This window comes from Phalaenopsis equestris, unplaced genomic scaffold (genome assembly GCF_001263595.1).
Source record: "Phalaenopsis equestris unplaced genomic scaffold, ASM126359v1 Scaffold218652, whole genome shotgun sequence".
Classification (NCBI taxonomy): domain Eukaryota; kingdom Viridiplantae; phylum Streptophyta; class Magnoliopsida; order Asparagales; family Orchidaceae; genus Phalaenopsis; species Phalaenopsis equestris.
The window spans coordinates 9,736-29,623 of record NW_018237078.1 but is presented as its reverse complement, the minus strand read 5'-3'; the positions used below and the strand labels follow the sequence as shown (position 1 = coordinate 29,623).

The window sequence follows — 19,888 nt, the reverse complement described above, 5'->3', positions numbered from 1 at the left end:
ACAACCACAACGTGAGGGGAAATATTGGTTGATGCGAATGTCCACTAATTCTAAACTACTAAAATATCATATTTTTCCGCTAATAGCAATCTAAAAATATTTTAAGATTAATAAATCCATCATACCAATCCATGACATTGTTTATTATTTCATTCTTTATCATTAAGGGGCTATTTGGTTGGGTGAAAAAGGAGTGTTGCATTTATTTACATGTATTTTACTTTTCTTGTTTATTTTGGACAAAGCAAATACAAAGCAATGCAAACTATGAAGGTGTTTCTAATTCCTCAAAACTGCTTGCTCTCGTGAATTTCCACTTCAAATATTTCTAGCAAAGTCTAAATACACAAGACGTTATCGCTCCGCCTCGCAATCTTGCAATCAGTCTCCCTCCACTATGCTTCCTCTCGCAATCTCTCTATATCTACTTGCTGTCATGTGATGTATCTGGCATGGATTCCTCGTGACCAGTAGCGCCTTCGGCCAATATCCATCCTCCTGCGAGTATGATTCATCGCGATTGACACTATACTTCCTGCAAAGAATGTTTTTTCGTGATTGGCACAATTGAGCGTTGCTTCCCACTCTCCCACGTGCTCTTTGAGCTTATAATGTCATTTGTAACTGTAGCACCTCTACTCATCATGCAGTAGCGTGTCTCTCTTTCTTGCCCTCTCCCTCTTTTATACTCTATTCTTTTAGCCCCTTATTGTCACCTGCTCTCGCTCAAACCGAGCATCCACTCTATACTTCACCATGTATTTATGGTCATTGAGAAGATTGTGGCAGTCATACAAATTTTTTTTTTAATAGTAGATCTTGTGCTATTTTGTATTTTTGCTAAATTGTACAAATTCATTGATGAGATCCTTTAACCAACTATATCCATTAACGCCACTTCATTGTAACCAACTATAACGATTAATGCCATTTCATATTTGTCTGGTTGAACTGTACAATTGGATTTGTCTAGGTCCAAATGATGTAAGTGTTGGGGATAAAATTTAATATTTTACCAAATTGAGGAGTTGTTGAACATAAAATTTGGCTCATCACAAATGAAACTTCTTTAGTTGTTTAAATTAAAGTGTGGGGTTTGAACTGTTGTAAAAAGGATCTTAAGGAAATTTTCGCTTGAATTGCTGTTATTTGACTCATTTATTTATATTTAATGCTATTGTTGATTGAAATTTATTTGGCTTAAAACTTCTTTAAATGTCTACCCGAAATCTTATTCTTCATATAAAAGTACAAATGGACCACTATTTTGATATCCTGCTTCACAACATTGTGATTCACATTATCGAATGTATCTTAAATTGTCAATACTTCATTAACTTTTTCCTCCAGCAAACAAGTCCAATTTAATCCCTATTAGCCATAGCATTTCTTCAATACTTTCATGCTCTTCAATTCTTCAATAGATTCCTACATGAACTCTTTGTTAGAGCAATTAATTTCAACTCTTACTTCAATTCCGACTAGTTCAGAAGAAGCCATCATCAATTCAAAATTGGAGTGATTTTAACCTAGAGCTAATTTGAGCAGCAAAGAATTATTTTAAGGTCAAGTAAACGCCAAGGTGATTCCTTTAATGTGATGGCTTGAACGGACAAGGATCTACTTATTAATCGTTTAGGAATAGCTACCCTTTCCAGCGCTTGCTGATGTTACAGGAACTCATGGCCAGTTTTTCTTGAGGTTAATTTAGTTTGTTTAAACCATATTTTACTTAACGTTAAATCAATGTTTATGTAAACAAATTGTTGAGAGTTTTATGAGTGTTAGTTTTTTTGGAGTTAATCGTCATTTGCACGATATCACTCCCAATTAAGAAATTTTTTTATGCTCAAATTTAAGGTAAGGTATTGAGTTCAAATGCACAAGGATTGGTTATGAAAGTACAAATACATTAAATCATGATCCAATCATTTTATCATCTTAGGTCTACTAATGAACACTGTTATTGTCGGTCCCAAGCCCAGATGTGAAAAGTGGAGGGTTGCATTAGGCATTCATCAGTCAGCGTAAAACTTGTCGAAAAATCATGACATGAATCATTTTGATCATTGTGTAAGTGTTAGGGTGTCCCATGGAAGAAACGCGCTATATGGCCTGAATACAGTGAAAAATGTGCAGGGATCGTTACACCAGTGCTCGAGTGTAGTGTAAAGCAAGCAAGAGTTCCCACATTACGAACGGATGCTGGTAAAAAAGTTAGTCCATGAAACTATTATTAGGACAGGATCTTGGAATATAGGTACTCTCACTGGCCAATTAATGAAATTAGTTGATATTATGATTCACAAAAAGATAAATATCTTATGTGTTCAAGAAACTAAATGGGTTGGAGAAAAGACTAGAGAGATTGATAACTTAGGTTTTAAACATTGGTATTCAATTAAGAGTCGCATTAGAAATGATGCAGGTGTAATTATAGATAAGAGTTTGAAAGATAATGCTATAAAAACTAATAGAGTTTGAGATAGAATTATAGCCCTTAATATTGTTGATACTAAGATTTTTAATATTATAAATGGTGTAGGTGTAATTATAGATAAGAGTTTGACAGATAATGTTAAGAGTTTGACAGATAATGTTAACAGATAATGTTATAAAAATTAATATAGTTGGAGATAGAATTATAGCCCTTAATATTGTTGATACTAAGATTTTTAATATTATAAGTACTTATGCTACTCAAGTTTAGATATAGGTTTTAAAGAGAAATTCTGGAATGACTTTGGAGACTTGATACAAATGATACCTCTTGAAGAAAGAATTTTTATTGGATGAGAGTAACATGGACATGTTGGTAGAGTGGTAAAAGATTTTAAAAATATTCATGGTGGCCACAGTTTTGGAGTGATTAATGAAGAAGGTAGAACTAAAATAGATTTTGTTTTAGCGTATGATTTTGTTATTGCTACTACTTTGTTCAAGTGAAGGGATGGGCATATTATCGCTGATAAAAATGGATCTAATAAAACACAAATTGATTATTTTCTTATGAGAAGAGGAGATCATCAAGAATGTAAAGATTGTAAGGTCATTCCAAGTGAAGATTTAAGTACTCAACATCGATTATTAGTTCTAGATTTTATGATGAGTTGTAAAATAAAGAATACAAGGAATCATCATCGTAGAATTAGATAGTGGTACTTAAAAAATACAAATAAAATTATTTTTATGAGAAAAATTTTAATATTTCAAAATTTGGGATGTTCATGAGAAGCAAATTTTATGTGGAATAAACAAACACTATTAAACAAATGACAAAAGTGTACTTGGAGAATCAACAACAACAACAACAAAGACTTAATCCCACTACGTGGGGTCGGCTACATGAATCCTTTTTCTCCATTGCGTCCTATTTAGTGTCATATTTTCATTTAGTTCTAGTAAATTAAGATCATTTTTAATACAATAAGCCCAAGTCTTCCTAGGTCTACCTCTGCCTTTCTTAACACAAGTCGAATTTAAAACATCTACTCTCCTAATCGGATCATCTAATGGTCGACGTTTAATATGACCAAACCATCTAAGACGACTTTCTCTAATTTTGTCACAGGAACTACACCAACCCTATCACGAATATATTCATTTCGCATTTTGTCTCTAAGTGTAAAGCCACTCATCCACCTAATCATTCTCATCTCGGCAACACTTAACTTATTATTATACTTCTTTTTTAAAGGCCAACATTCAGCGCCATAGAGCATTGTAGGTCTCACCACTGTCTTATAAAATTTTCCTTTCAGTCTAAGCGGTACTTTGCTATCATTGTACTTGGAGAATCAAAAGAAAAAATTTCTTTAAATAAAAATAGTTGGTGGTGGAATAATAATGTGCAAGATAAGATAAAATATAAAATGTAATGTTATAAAAATTGGTTTAAAAGCAAAAGCTAGGAGAATTGGGAAAATTATCAAATGACCCATAGGGAGTCTAAGAGAACAATCTATGATGCTAAAATTCTGATTTTAGTCATTTTTTAATAGATGAGATACTAAGGAGAATGAAAAATATATATATAAATTTTCCGAACAAAGAGAAATAAAAAATAAAGATTTAACTCAAGTAAAATGTATTAAAGATGAAAATTAAAAAAAAAACTTTTCTAAGAAAAAGATATTCAAAATTGGTGGGTAATTATTTTGATAAACATTTTGATGAAGTTTCGGAAAATACAATCGACCTTAGTGATCTTAATATTGTTAATAATAATAAAATTTTTCATTTCTACTGCGCATTAATAAAAAAGATGAGAAGGCTTTAAAGAAAACAAAGAATGGAAAGTTTGTAGGATCTGATGATATCCCAATTGAAGTGTGGAAATATGTGTGATCCCAATTGAAGTGTGGAAATATATAAAAGATTTGGGAATTTCTTAGCTCGCTAAACTCTTAATATTATTTTAAAAACTAAAATGATGTCTGAGGAATGGAAGAAGAGTATTTTGGTTTTAAGAATAAAAGGGATGCACAAGAGTGTGCAAATTATAGATGTGTCATATTTTAAAATTATGGGAGAGGGTAATTGAACATAGGTTAAGACATACTACAAAGATTTCTCATAATTAATTTGGATTTATGTCGGGCAGGTCTACTATGTAAGCTATACATTTATTGAGAGGTTTGATAAAGAAGTTCAGAGATGATAAGGAGGATCTACATATGATTTTTATTGATTTGGAAAAAAACTTACGATAAGGTTTCAAGAGATATCCTTTGGAGACTTCTTGAGAAGAAATGTGTTGATATGACGTATATTCAAGTCATTATGGATATGTATACAAGAGCTATTACTTGTGTTCTAACAAAAGGAGGATTGACCAAATATTTTCCTATTTTTGTTGGTTTACGTCAAGGATCAGCTTTGGATCAGCTTTAAGTCCATCTTTTTTGCTTTAGTTATGGATGGTCTTACTGGACACTTACAGGAGGATGTATGCTGATAATATCCTTCTCGTGGATAAGATGAGAGAAAAAAGCTCAAGAAAAACTTGAATTATGGAGGTCTACCATGGAGTCTAAAGGCTTTCGTTTGAGTATAACTAAAACTGAATACATGGAATGTAATTTTATTAGTAGTAGCTCAAGTGATAGAAATATAATTATGGATAATCAAATTACTAAAAGGTGAGAACAATTTAGATATCTCGGGTCTATTGTTCAAAGTGTTGGTGATATTGATGGGGATGTTATTAGACGAATTCAAGCTGGTTGGTTGAATTGGAGGAATGCTTCGGGCCTATTGTGTGATAGAAAAGTATCGCTCGGACTGAAAGGAAAATTTTATAAAATAAAGGTGAGACCTGCAATCCTCTATGGCGTTGAATGTTGGCCTTTAAAAGAGAAGCATAAAACTAAGTAAGTGTTGTCGAGAGGAGAATGATTGGGTGGATGAGTGGATTTGCACTTAGAGACAAAATGCGAAATGAATATATCCGTGATAGGTTTGGTGTTGCTCCTGTGAAGGACAAAATTAGAGAGCCGTCTTAGATGGTTTGGTCACATTGAATGTCGACCATCTGATGATCCGATTAGAAGAGTAGATGTTTTAGATTCAACTTATGTTAAGAAAGGCAGAGTTAGACCTAGGAAGACATGGGCATATTGTATAAAATAAGATTTTAATTTATTAGAATTAAATGAAAATATCACAATAAATAAGATGCAATGGAGAAAAATGATTCATGCAGCCGACCCCACTTAGTGGGATAAAGGTTTTGTTGTAGTTGTAGTAGGCATCCAACTGGATAAAGGTTTTGCAGCCGACGAACACATCTTAAATGTTAATTAGAGAAAAAAGACTTTGTGGCTGAAAGATTAGATGTGAATAATAAAAGGCATCCAACTGGGACAATTTTTTGTAATTACACATTGACGAATGAAAATCTGAACACTTCAGTTGTCCATGGTAGTATCGCTAGGACAATTAAGGTTGTGTTTATTTGTTTTGCATTAAGGAGACAAGAAAAAGATAAAATCTCAATTAGAATATTCAAAATGAAAGGTATCTCTCTAGGTTATATCATGATCTGATTTGAATTGTGTTAGTATGGTGCAAATGAAGGTAAAAACTTTTTTCTAATTATATAATTTATTCCACATAAAGCGCTAACTAGCAGACACAATTAATGTGCACATTAAAAGCATGTTACTATATTACTACATACTCCAGTGCATAGTGTACGCATTCAGATTATTTTATTTACATTTCAACAATTCGGAGAAATTGTCAATATGTATTTAAATATTGTGGTGCATGTTTTAGGAGAGTTACGCATAAGATGATTAAGCCTCCTGCACTACACACTCCAAATAAGATACAAATAAATGATAGGTTAATGCATTTTTTTAATGTATGAACATGATATCTTATGTAAATTTTCAATTACTATCACTAACATAACTAATCAGTAATTAAATTTATGACTACATTGAAGTTGTTGATAGAACACGTTAATCTAAGGTTAGTTAAGCAACATGAATCTATTTTTAAAGGGTGAAAACCTTAACCAAGACAGAATATAATTGCAGCAATGAACTTCGATTTGAGATTCACATATTTAATAGTTGGTTGAGAATATAAAACACATGATATCATATTACTTCGCAATTCATTATAGGAACCTGATATTTTGCGTGTTAGAACGTATGAAGTACAAACTTATGACACATTGAATATTTCTTCTTGATAATTATGTCACTTTTATAAATGAGTAACTAACACCTATCTTACAAGTAAACACTATTTAATTGATGGTAGAAACTTAACTAAAGAGAGTTATATATCTCTTTATACAAATTACAAAGAATTAGTTAACCGTCATAACTCATTACTGCATACCATTATAAAGCGTGCCTTCGATTCTCTAAAAAATAAATAAAGTGTGACCTATAATTTTCCCTACAAACACAAATTGACATTGTCCTTGCATACTGCAAATTACATAAGTTGATCATTACAGATGTTGGTGATGACTTCATTCTATCAGAAGATGAGTGGGTTAGAAGAAATGTTGTTAGGCAATCTAAAAAAGTTACTAATGACTACAAGGAGTGGATGGATAAAAAAAGCCAATTAACAATCGCAATATAGAGTTGAATGAACCAAATCGATTACTAAAACAATTCTTTTAGCTATGTCTAGGTATTTTGGTAACAAAAATATTCCTTTTCTCTATTCCTTTCTCTCAAAAAAGTAATATAATTTTTTTCAAAAATAGAAATTTATTTTACATTAGTTTTGTATGATTTTTGGGCCGACCCCACGTAGTGGGATTAAGGCTTTGTTGTTGTTGTTGTTTGTATGATTTTTGGAAAATAGAAACATATATTATTCCTTTTTTGGTTATGGAAGTTGTACATAATTTTTTGAGAAAGCAATACATATTATTTTTTTTTACAAAGTGTGCATAATTTTTTTGTAAATAGAAATAACTTTTTTTATCGCATATTGTCTATATTTTTATGAGATCAAATTATTCGTGATTTTGTGTGATATATATATTTTTTATTAAAAATAATAAATTTATATGTTAACTGTATGTAATAATTTTAGCATATTGATTACATCTTTCAAGGACAAATGGAGCATCCTCCTAGTCTTATACATGCTTTGAAAATTAAAAGAAGAAACTTCTTGTGATGCAAAAACTAGCATGATTTTTTTTAGTTTCTCCAAATAATGTGTGACTACGTCGGATGCTAATATGAGAAATGCTCAAGTTTTTGGATAAATTGTGTACAAATGTGCTTCTCAAAATTGAAAAGAAGTTTACAATTGAGGTAACACCCGAACAATGCAAAAATCAGATTAGGTATAAAAAATTTATATGAAGTCACATTCAGGAGTTAAACCAAAATCTGAAATGTCATTGGATAAAAATAGAAAAATGATATTAATGGGGCAAGAGGAATACACAACACATATTGAAGTAATTTTTTTTGTAAGTTTCTATATAAAATATAGCAGTTATATATGACATATAATTCATTTACTATAATGCAGGCATTCTCAAAAGATGTATATTTTTTTAAAACTTCAATTCCAAATTATGTAGAACTAGAAAAGGTTTGTGTTCAAGGTGTAGGATTTGAATTTCTTTATTTTCTATTATCACAAATACTCTTCCCTTGTCATCCGTCCAACTACCATTGTCACCTTCTCGATTTGCACTTGTCTTTTTCCTTCGTTCGACTGCACCACCTCTTACGGCTATTTAGGAAGGATCAACTTCGAAGCTTGAGTACCATTTGTCTCTCCCTTGCCTCCACTTGTCTTTTTCCTTTGTTCGACGGCACCACCTATTGCGGTTATTTAGAGAGGATCGACGTTAAAGCCAGGGGTATCATTCATCTCTCCCTTGCCTCCTCTTGTAGCCACTGAAACCCCTATTGGCATACGTCCCCCCTCTCTGGTTTCACCCAAAACCACTGCTTGATTCATTCAATCATTGCACTACAGTAGGGATTAGAAATAGCCGAGAAGACAATGACGAATCATGGCATACATCGACCACCGAAGCTTCTATATTTCTCCTCTGTTGAACTCTTAAGATACAGTCACGATTAGAGCTAAGTGAGAAAGCAACAACAGGATTGTGGGATACACAGAGACCGGAGCTCTTATCTTTCTCCTCCTCCAACTTCACATCCACTGAAGTCCCTCTCCTCCCCACCTTCTTGCTTCAACCCCAAAACTATGCCTTCCTCCTCCCATGGCTCTAATCGAGCCTCTGTTCTTTTTTCTTGGACCGAGACCTAGGGTATCAGGTTTCTCTCTTTCAATAATGTGATAGTTGAATCTTTTTTAGGTATATTTTTCTTGTTCACGTATGGTAATTGTTATTCAGTTGTTGCCTTCAATTAAAATTGTAATAATAATAATTTAAAATATTTGTATTTACATAATAATAAAAATAATAATAACATTGTGGATATATTAGGTTGCCCCTAACTCGTGAAATAATTAGTTTTAATAAATATATACTTGCATAATTGTGGACATCTATAAGTCTAAATTGTATAGGACTTACTAGTTGACGTTGGTTGAACCGCTAAAATTTTAAGTTATATTGGATGTGCTAAGGTAAGTAATTGTTCTTTATTATGAGATGAACATATCATCGCTATTTAGGAGTGTTAACCTTGTTGCTTGTATTAGATTTTTAGCTAGTTATAGGTTTGTCAGTCTTATAATTTAAATTTTATTAAAATAATTGTAGTGGATTTCATTTTGTTCAAAATAACTTTCTCATACAATTAGCCTTATTTTACTATTGCATAGACTCAGGTTCAATTACTCGCATGACATGTTTCAGTACTTATTATTGTTGATATGTGAAATCTCATTATTATAGCATCACATTCATTCATATTATATAAATTTGCATTTGGTATAGTAGTTTATTCATTAAAGTCGCATATCGCATTAACTGTGTCATCTGGCTCATCTTTTTTTGCCACGCAATAGTTTCACGACTATGAGATTATTATTAACAAAACACATATACCTATTACACTTATAATATTCCCTCTAGTAAATTTTGATGTAAATTTGAGTATGATTTTGAAGACCAAATTCTTTTGAGTTGTATGTAATATCCGAATTTTTTTATCTTCCTCTCCTCCCTATTTGGAGATGATAATCTCAAAATAATCTTTCTTTTTCTTTCCTCTTGCTATCATTGCCGCCTTCCCGATTTGTACATGCTTTTTTCCTTAATTTGCCTACACTGCCTCTTAAGGTTATTCAGGGGGGATCAATGTTGAAGCTTGGGGCATCGCTCGTCTCTCCCTTGCCTTCTTCTATAGTCACTGAAACCCCTGTCAATGTCCTTCCCCCCACTATCGCTCGTGGTTTCACCCAAAACCGCAGCCACTGAAGTCCCTCTCCTCCCCAACTTCTTGCTTCAACCCCATAGCTACGCCTTCCTCCTCTCAGAGCCCTAATCGAGCATCTTTGATCTTTTCGCCTGGGCTGAAACATAGGCATTAGGTATTCTCTCTTTTGATGAAGTGATAGTTGCCGATTTTTTCTCCTTACTCTTTTTGTTATATTATTCTCGTACATGTATTATAATTATTATTCACTTGTAGTCTTCCATTAATATTGTAATAATAATAATAATTGAAAATACATGTATTATATAATAATAACATCGTAGATCAATTAGGTTACACCCAACGCATGAAATAATTAGTTTTACTAAATATATACTTACATAATTGTTGACATCTATTAGTGTAAATTGTGTAGAACCTATTAGTTGATGGTGGTTAGTCACTAAAACTTTTAAGAAGTTTTATTGTCTGCACTAAGGTAAATAATTATTCTTTATTATGGGAAAAATGTACATTTTCTTGTTTGTATTAGATTCCTTGCTATTTGTAGGTTTATCAGCCTTATCATTTAAATTTTGTTAATATAATTACAGTATATTACATTTTTCTTCATGACTTTCCAGTGTAATTACAATTGTTTCATTGTTGCATAGACTAAGGTTTAATTGCTTGCATGTCATATTTCACTATTTATTATTTTTTTATAGCATTGATATGTGAAATTTCATTATTACACTATCATAATTGATTATAAATATGTGATAATATTTTATAGTTATATTCATGTTTTTTTATTGTGATGTATAAAATATAATTGATATTATAATATTATTATTTTGCATTAAACTCTATATTTGGCTAGCCGGGCCGACGGTTCCTCAAAGAAATCAGTGAATTTTCATGGGATTGGTATCTACCTTTCCTTATTTCAGAGTGTTGTATAAACATATATATATCTGTGTGTGTGTGTGTGTGTGTGTGTGTGCGTGTGCGTGTGCGTGTGCGTGTGCGTGTGCGTGTGCGTGTGCGTGTGTGTGTGTGTCTATAATGAAATTATATATTATTATGTAGTGTTAAATGGTTGATGAGTGATATCTGTACAAAACACCTAATATTGGTCTTTTATTATTTAATAAATAATAGTTAGTTACTAAGTTTGATTTGTCAAACTCACCTGTTGTTATTTTTACAAATCAGATTTCATTCAAGCATTTGCCGGATCGGTCCCATAGGATCAAACTTTTCATTTCTACATTTATATCTCGTATTTTTAAAAAATTTTCATAAGTTATTATTTTTTGTCCATTTGGGTTTTAAGTAGTATTTGTCTATCATCATTTCAATTTATTTCAGTCAGAATTCTTGTTGTTTGTCCAATTGTATCTATCGTACTCTTATTTATGGAATAAAATTTATATTTTCTAGTTTATTTTTGTTGGTACTAACATGCAATTTTTCTTTTGTGAATACAAAATAATTGCAATTCTATTCATCACACCCTGCATTGCTGGAGTGGACCGCCTTTCGGACCAAGGGTGTGACAGAAAAACATTAACTAACGAGTGAGTGGGTGAAATTTGCTAATTCTCAAACTCTTTTTGATACCCAATAAATCAACTTGGGCAATAACAAACCCTTAGCTATTATTGAGATTGGCAAAGAAGCATTCCAACCGACTGGATTAGGGTGAATCTTATAGAAGACTTCATGGGTCTAATGAAGAGATTGATGTTGTCATCTTCCAAGGGATATGCAAAATGTAAGAGAAATAAATGGCATGGTATTAATTAGTCTCCTTGTGATCATATTGGTATAATGGCTAATGCAATTCAGAGTACAACAAGGGTTTCTGAGGAAAGAATAATGTTTACTAAGGTCATGACTGAGTTATCAAGTATTCTAGGATTTTCTGACGAAGAGATAAATGCTATACAATAATTTATCAAGAAAATCTAACATTGATCAACTCATTCCTCATGAAAGTTGTGGAATCAAAGAGTATATTACTGCAGGAGTTAAACAAATGATTGTTTTTAGGGTCGTACTGATGGATTACTCATAAAACTGTAACAACTTAAGTTGTATCGTTCTTTATAGTTATGTGACTTTTGTGGTGCTTTGGTAGAGTACTTGATCTTCATTTACTCTCTGCAGGAAGGGCAATAATACTTTTGTTTAGCTCTTTTTCATCAAAAAAATGAAGAAATGTACTCTTTTTGTTGTGCTTTTTTAATAATTTAATGATCTGGCGTTTGGGTTTTGGATATAATTTTACACTCTCCTCAATGATCAATGTGAACCAATCATGAGCTTGATCTAGTAATGAATATTATTTTGACATAAAACAATGCGCCATTTCTACAAGCAATTTTTTTTTGCGTTTAAAACTGTATTGATTTAGTTAAGAGGATAGATGAACTCAATGTGTTGCTAATTCATATTTGAAGTTTATAAGTTTTGATTCAAGCACTGGCTTAAACTGCTGGTTTACATCCCATAACTTATAACCATTATTTTGTGCTTTATGCATGTAGACAAATGTATGATGTATTGTATTAAATTGAATATTTGTAAATATAAATAGAATTCAAGAAAGAAAAAATATTTGAAATTTAATTTCAGGTATACTAATATATGTTGTATTCTATTAAATTGAATATATGTAAATCTAAACAGAATTAAAAAAAAACGTTTGAAATTTAATTTTTTTGGATTTGATGAAGATATGATCACCTAAAATGTAATCTTCCAAATGAGCAAAACTCCTTTAGTTACGCCTTTGAGGAAGACATCAATATTAGAATAGCCTTTAAATGCTTCCCAGTAATGCCACTACATTTCCTCGTGTTTTTACTTTTTATAATTTCTGAATAATTTGAAATGTTTAAAATAATTTTCAGCTTTGTTAGTTGCTCACATGACCAACTTATGACAATAACTAGTACAATTTCATGTTATGATTTTGTTTAAGTTTGAAAATGCATATTAGAAATACCATAAAACTAATTACATATACCATAAAGCTGAATAGACATTAGTAGTTACCAAGATGCTAGCCAAGGCAGCTCATCATTTTTCTGAGATTTAACAAACATTGAAATTCTGAAATGTTTGTGTATTTGGTGAGCGCGCGTGCACACACACACATATTTTTTATCCCACAAGTAATTTCAGAAATTAAAGCATTGATATAACTTTAAATGTTAAAACAAAATCACCAGTAAATGCAAGATTTTCATGGTAGTATAGTAAACTGAAAAGGAAATATCAATGAAGAGGAATCAAAACAAGCTTGTCGACCGCACAAGGAACACAATCATAGCATATAAGGCATTGTTCTGTGATGTGCTCAAAGCTTTGAATTGAAATATTCTCCACCATTATAGAAAGTGTTGCCATTGCAGACAAAATAAAAATTAACCAAAGCAACATGAAAGTTTATATTTTTCAGTTTCAAAGATCTGTCTTAAAATGAATGAAGCATTTATTCTACAAAAATCACAGTTTTAAGTTTCTCATCTTCTAGAGAAAGATTTTGCATTTTTAATATTACTAAAAACTGTGCAATCTCATCGAAATTTATTGCAATGAGTAGCATAAAAGTTGTAAAAAATTTTTTCTAACTTTCAGCAGTACCAAAATCATCAAATTTTGTCAAGAGTTAGCATGTTATGCATGAAAAAGTGAGATGGCCAGTTATCCAAGCAAGTTTTCGGTTTTATAAGTATTACTGAAAACGTGGTGCGTCAAGACAATCTGGAATGAATAAAATAAAAGTTGTATGAAATGTTAATGACTTTCTAACGATGCTAAAATAGTCAAATTCTACCAAATATTGAGTTATACCTAAAAGAGGAAGACAAGGTTAGTTCTCCCAAGACAGTTTTCAGTTTTACAAACATTACTGAAAATTGTAATGTATCAGTTTTCAGTTTTACAAACATTACTGAGAATTGTAATGTTTCGCCTCAAAATTGGCTGAAATGAATACCATAAAAGTTGTAAAAAAATTTATTAGCTTTTCAACTATACTAAAAATGTCAATTTTGATCAAGTATGGAATGTGTTATGCTTGAAATATTCAGAAAGAATCAATTATCCCAAGATCGTTTTCAATTTTACGAACATTGTTGAAAACATTCATGGCTCTTTTTCTGGGGGTGGTTTGAGTGGGGGTGGGTCCTACGGAACCATATTATGAGACTTGATTTGGGCTAGCTCTGATAACAAAATGATAAGAAAGAAAAAAAGACCCAAAACACAAAAAAAAATTTGTTGATAGGAAACGAGGGTTACAACACACGCAAACTGACAATAACATCACCAAAACACAAAACGACACAAACGGACACCTTGAGAGTGTATTCCAAGGGCGGTGGAGATCAGCTAGGTGGATCGGAATGGTTGGCCAGCAAGTGGGAAGGCTGGACAGCAAGCGAAAAGGCTGTATAGCGAGCGGGGAGACTGTATAGCACACAGGGAAGGCTGGACAGCAAAAGAAAAAGCTGGACAGCAAGCGGGGAAGGCTGAAAGCAAGAGGGCAGGCTGGACAGCAAGCGCGGAAGGCTGTACAACAAGAGAGCAGGCCGAACAGCATGCAGAGAAACTGTTGGGGGTGGCCAACGGCTAAGGGAAGTAGATGAGAAGAGGTAGGAAAGATAAAAAGAGAGATACAATCACCACCTCAGAGTAGTATACAACCGGAGCCCCACCACCTCCTCGGATACAGCCCACAAAGGGAAAAATGGCTCCTCACAAGAATCTGAAATCAACAGACGGCAAAAACTCCATAGACTCTTAGCAAACCAGCATACATATAGCTCTGGCTAGGCAGGAAACAAGAAAGGCAGGAAGAGGAGAAAGAAAAGGAAGAAAAGGAAACTCCTACAGCGGGAATACTCCAGAATAGCCATTAAAATCTTTCGCTAAGGAGAAGCAAAAACAACAAGGGACGAGGCGCGGGAGGTCACTTTCCCCATCAGAATTCTCGCTCGGGCGGCTCGGCTCAGGATTCCACTGGACTGGTCTTCAATTGACCGGTCGGTTTGCTACGGGAGTTTTCACTCCCGTGTTCCTCCTATGAGATTTCTTGCTCCCGTGTCCCGCTGCTGAAGAAAACCTGCTCCAGTGTCCCTCTACGGGAGAAAGTCCGCTCCCGCGTCAATATCATATCGAAATTAGCTGAAATAAATAACATAAAGTTGTAGAAAATTTTGTTAGCTTTGTAACTATACCGAAATCATCACATTCCATCAAGAAATGAGTGTGTTATGCTTAAGAAAATGAGACAATGTCAATTATTTTTAGAACTTATACATTAGCTTATTTTGCCAGGCATTGAACTTTAGTTAATAGGCTTGAGTTCTTAAATTGAGGTCATCCTTCTCATGACATGTGATCTGCATAACATATCACTCATAGTCACCAGGGTAATCTAAATATAACTTGATATTCAGCAAATTGTTGATAATTTAAATGTCGGCTAAGAGCCTATAATACAACTCCTATAAGAATTTTTTTAAGATCTATAGTTTAATTGGTCCAAGGTCTATGGTACTGTTTTTACAGGTTCTTGCCTTCATTCGCCGATGACACTTAGGCCAATAAGGCAAATAACTTTGTTTAGAAAGATTCAATAAAGCTTAACCAAAATTGGCTAGGCAAGTACCAACAGACAAAGTCGTGTTGTTCTATGATGCAAGAGACTCAACTTATGTGATATAAATCAACAGTCATGTAAGTTCTTAGTAGTAAAATTACATTTATTTTGAGAAAAGTGTAGCTAAATGAATTACTAATTCACTTGTATTTTACATTTTTATATTTATTTACCATTTTAATATTTAATATATGTAATTTTATAAAAATTATATACTATAAAACTAGTAAAAAGGGAAAATAATACTTCTGTATTCACTTTAAATATAACCAAATAACTCATAAGTCTTTAGATTATGTTACTACTTTATTTTGCATGCATCTGACAAATTTTGCATGCATCTGACAAAATAGATAGAAAAAAAAAAACTCAGCATTTACTTTACAGAACCAATTACTCCTGAGCATTCAGAATGAACTGCATTTCATTTGTTTTGCATCTCATTTATGAATAATCAAACAACCCCTATACAAATAAAGAACTAAATTTAAATAATCATATCATATCTTATTAGTTTTCCTTGATACTTGTTTCTATTTAAAAAATTTTTTATTCTCACGGAACTATATCTAGTCTATACTCTAAAATCCTTGGAATTTTGAATAAGTAAATACTTCGAGCATTCTTACACCCCTTTTACAAACATGTTTTAAAAAGTTATAACAGGATGCATGAGACTAGCTTAGTGCAAGAAAAAGTTAGGGGTACATGAACATAGCTTTAAACTACATTGCAAAAAGATTTTTTCTTTAAATCTTCCCCAATGCAAACATAAGACCTAAAAGATCAAAATGGATGCAATCAACCCAATGCTACAATCTTATCCTCAAATACTTATATGCATACACGCAAGCAATTTGATGCATATGCATGCTTATCAAATTTATTATCATTTTTCATGGCAAAATTCAATAACTAGTATAAGATTTAAAGGCCATGGTTTACAAATAAAGATTATTTTGCATTGATTGCAAGCATTATGAATGTCAAACTTAACATCTTGGAGAGTTATACATAACTCTGACTGGCAATGATACTCTGGATGTTAGGAAGTATAAAGAAGAAGATAAAGAGGAATTGGAGAGGAGAGTTAAATGTAAAGAGAAAGCCAATGAAACTATCACACAAAGGGAGAAATTTGTCATCTTCTAATTTATTTTACTGAATTGGTCGCTGAACATGCAACACTTAAGCTCTAGGAGTTTTCATACTTACTGATAGCTCTTAAAGGCAGCTAGGGTTCTAAGTGGTCAAAAACATTCTTCAGTCATTATTATAAGGGACAAAATTGGAGTTTAAATCTTCAAGTCAAAAGAAACTCACCATTTTTTCCATCATTTCCTCTACAGCTTCTTGTCATTATTAAGTTGTCGGATGGTAGGAAGGGGGAGTTGTTTATTGGCCACTGTTGGGCCATCAAGATGAGTGGTCGCATGAATGGTGTTGAAAAGCCTAAAGGGCAGAGTGGCTGTACATTGACCATTGCGTAAGCATTAAAGAGATGTGATCATTTGGCGGTATTCATGATTAGTTAGATGCTTTTTCAAAAGCAGGGTGTAATTATATATGCTCATGAGTAAACTGCCACATGTATTAAAAATGCCTCTACGTGAAAGATGCATAGTATACAAGCATTTGTAGTAGATACCCATGAATTTCAACTCTGTTAGGCGCAAAAATACTTTGGCATCACATATATGGCTATTTTTTTATGTGTATTAATTTATCCAGCCTCCTCTTAAATTATCAGTCACTTTTCCAATTAATATAAGCTTACTAAATGACGGAATGCACGAAGCTTGGAAAACTTACGGTTTATAATTATCAATATTTTACTTCAAATGTTTTAATTGGTCCCTAATTATGAGGAACACTAAATAATTACTCATTAATCTCCAACAAGAAAATAGAAAATCATCCATGTATTCAAAGCAGAACATCCTTCATTGTATCACAAAGTGCCAAATTATATTTATAATGTATAATTTGAACAATAGCAGCTTATTGCCTCAATTTTTCTCATTCGAGCTGATTTCAACCAGTAAAGATGTACTAACTTATAACAGTTAACCAAACTGAAATAGATGACAAAGAGCAAAAATTAAACTATCCAATCAATCCTCCTTCATTCAAAACTAATAAATAGTTAAAATAAGACTGCTAATATACAGTGGGATCCGTTCCACAAAGTGACTGATGGATTCTGCTAGAAAAGTGTCCTAATAGAGGAAAGTTAACAAGAATCTGTTCGGACAAATATTCTCAATCCTTCCAACTAGGGTTAAAAAATAGCAAAAGTGAAAAAAAAAATGATCATTTTAATGCTTCTGCGTTATCCACAAATCAATCATTTCAGGGCTCAGCCATTTTCCATGATGACTGCTTCAATAGCTCATTGCCACTATTTTGATATTTACTTCACAAAATTCATCTTTCAAATTGACTAGTAAACTGAAACAATAAATAAAAAAATAATAAAGACATCCCTTACCAATCCTAGCTATCTCGTTCAGTTTGAAAAGAACTCTTGTTTAAATACAACACCTGCATTGCTCTTAGTCAGCCAAAGTTGCTGAAGACTATTTATGCCTCCAAGGTTTGTCATGCTTCATTTAATTAGAATGAACCAAAGAGTTAAATTACATAACAAGACCATTGCATGGTCTCTGAAGTTGGATAGAAGTATCAAAGAATTAAGCACAATATGTTTAGCACCTCTTGACACACTTAGCATGAATAAATACAGAATCAAGGTTAATAAAACCAACCCAGAATGATGAGATAAGCGTTATAATGATGAAAATGAACAAGAACCCAATATACTAAATCTTGAGATATCTATAATAATAAATTTATAAAACAGAAAAAATTGTAACCCGAAGAACAAATAGCCACGATAAGCATAACCTTCCATGGCATTCCAATAATCACTGCAAAGCAAGTGATATTATGAATTTTTAAAACATCCAACAAATTCATAAACCAACACAAGGAGAAATCAACCCTTAAACTACAGTTCTCCACTAAAGAAAGTATATTCCAAGAACTATGTAGGAAAGGACGAAAGTGCATGCTCATATACCCACATTGACAATTATTAAACACCAAAAGTTGGGATTTTTCTCTCTCCAAAGGCCAATAATAAGGAAGACTAAAAAAAACCCTTAAATCTTTCATCCTAGTCGTTGCATAGCAGAGCTGTATGTTAGGGGAAACCATAGCATGATACAATAACTCACGATAACTCTCGGTAAGGCAATGCCAAAAAGAAAACGGCATGAAACCGTCCAACAAACGCTAAGAACCTTTTTCTCCCACTTAAAGATAAATGGCTTACAAAAAGGGAATAGGTTGGAGCAAAAACAAACTAAAATGGGAAAAATAAACGACAGAAATCACCAGCATTGTCAGAGAAAAGAGAAACATAGAAGCCTACTAACCTGAAAAAATTGATTCCATGGCAAACGGATCTTCTCCCGAGGAGGAGAAAGGCGCCTGCTTTCCTAAGCAAAAGGCTCCATGAAATAGAGCAGGAAGGGGAGGAACTTCAACAGGGAAAGATACGAAGGGAAGAGGAGGAGAAAAGAGAGAGAAGACTGAAGGGTTCAGTGCGGGAGTAATGGCAGAGTAATGAGCGAAAGAGAGAGGAGAAAAGCGAAGTTGGGATACTTCAAATTATATTATAGTTTACCAAAAATGGAAAAGCATGCCTTCGGCGCTGCTGACGGAGAGGAGTGGTTGGTGCGTCCTGCGAGCCACACAAACAGGAGAGAGAATAGAGAGAGAAACCGAGCCTATTGCTTTTTTCCAAGGGGGAAATATATCGCGCTAATCGTCATGCAAAGCAAAGCAACGCACTATTGCACTAACATCTGCTCTATGCCGCATGCTAAAGAAAATTGGAGGGTGTGCTTTACTGTGATTTATTAAACGGTTTCATTTAAAACCGCCGGTCTGGTACAGTGGCAATTAAATATTACAATTTCATTTAATAGAAAATTGTTTGATGTGACGGATACAGATAATTTGTGATGATGAAAACGTTTACTAATATAATTTTTATGATCTTATAGGACAAATAATGAAGATATTGGAGAGGATAGGTATTTCTAAAAAAAAACTTGTGGCCAAATTGAAAATACATAAAAGGATCATCTGCAAATGACGCCATAATAAATGCTATGTCATGACTAAATCAAAATGAATAAAAGAAAATATTTGATTAGATATGTAGAAATACATTGTTATTATGGTCAGAACAACAATGGGCACATGTAGACGGCCCTGGAACAGGCAAGCTCAGTGGTTGTGAGGCAACTTGGAAGATGACAAGGATGCTAATGAGTGATGCAAGCAAGCTATTCTTATGAACTTG

At 32.9% G+C, this 19,888-nt stretch overlaps 1 protein-coding gene across 3 annotated transcripts in view; it reads right to left on the bottom strand.

Moving 5' to 3' along the window:
• LOC110037314 (VIN3-like protein 2) overlaps positions 1–19,358 on the bottom strand; it is a 54,028-nt gene extending 34,670 nt beyond the window's left edge. For all 3 annotated transcript variants that reach the window (XM_020741926.1, XM_020741927.1, XM_020741929.1), the window contains exon 1: positions 18,954–19,358. In XM_020741926.1, coding sequence (XP_020597585.1) covers positions 18,954–18,972 — 19 coding nt within the window. In that variant the 5' untranslated portion in view covers positions 18,973–19,358. The remainder of the gene's footprint in view (positions 1–18,953) is intronic.
• Between the last annotated feature and the right edge of the window lie 530 nt (positions 19,359–19,888).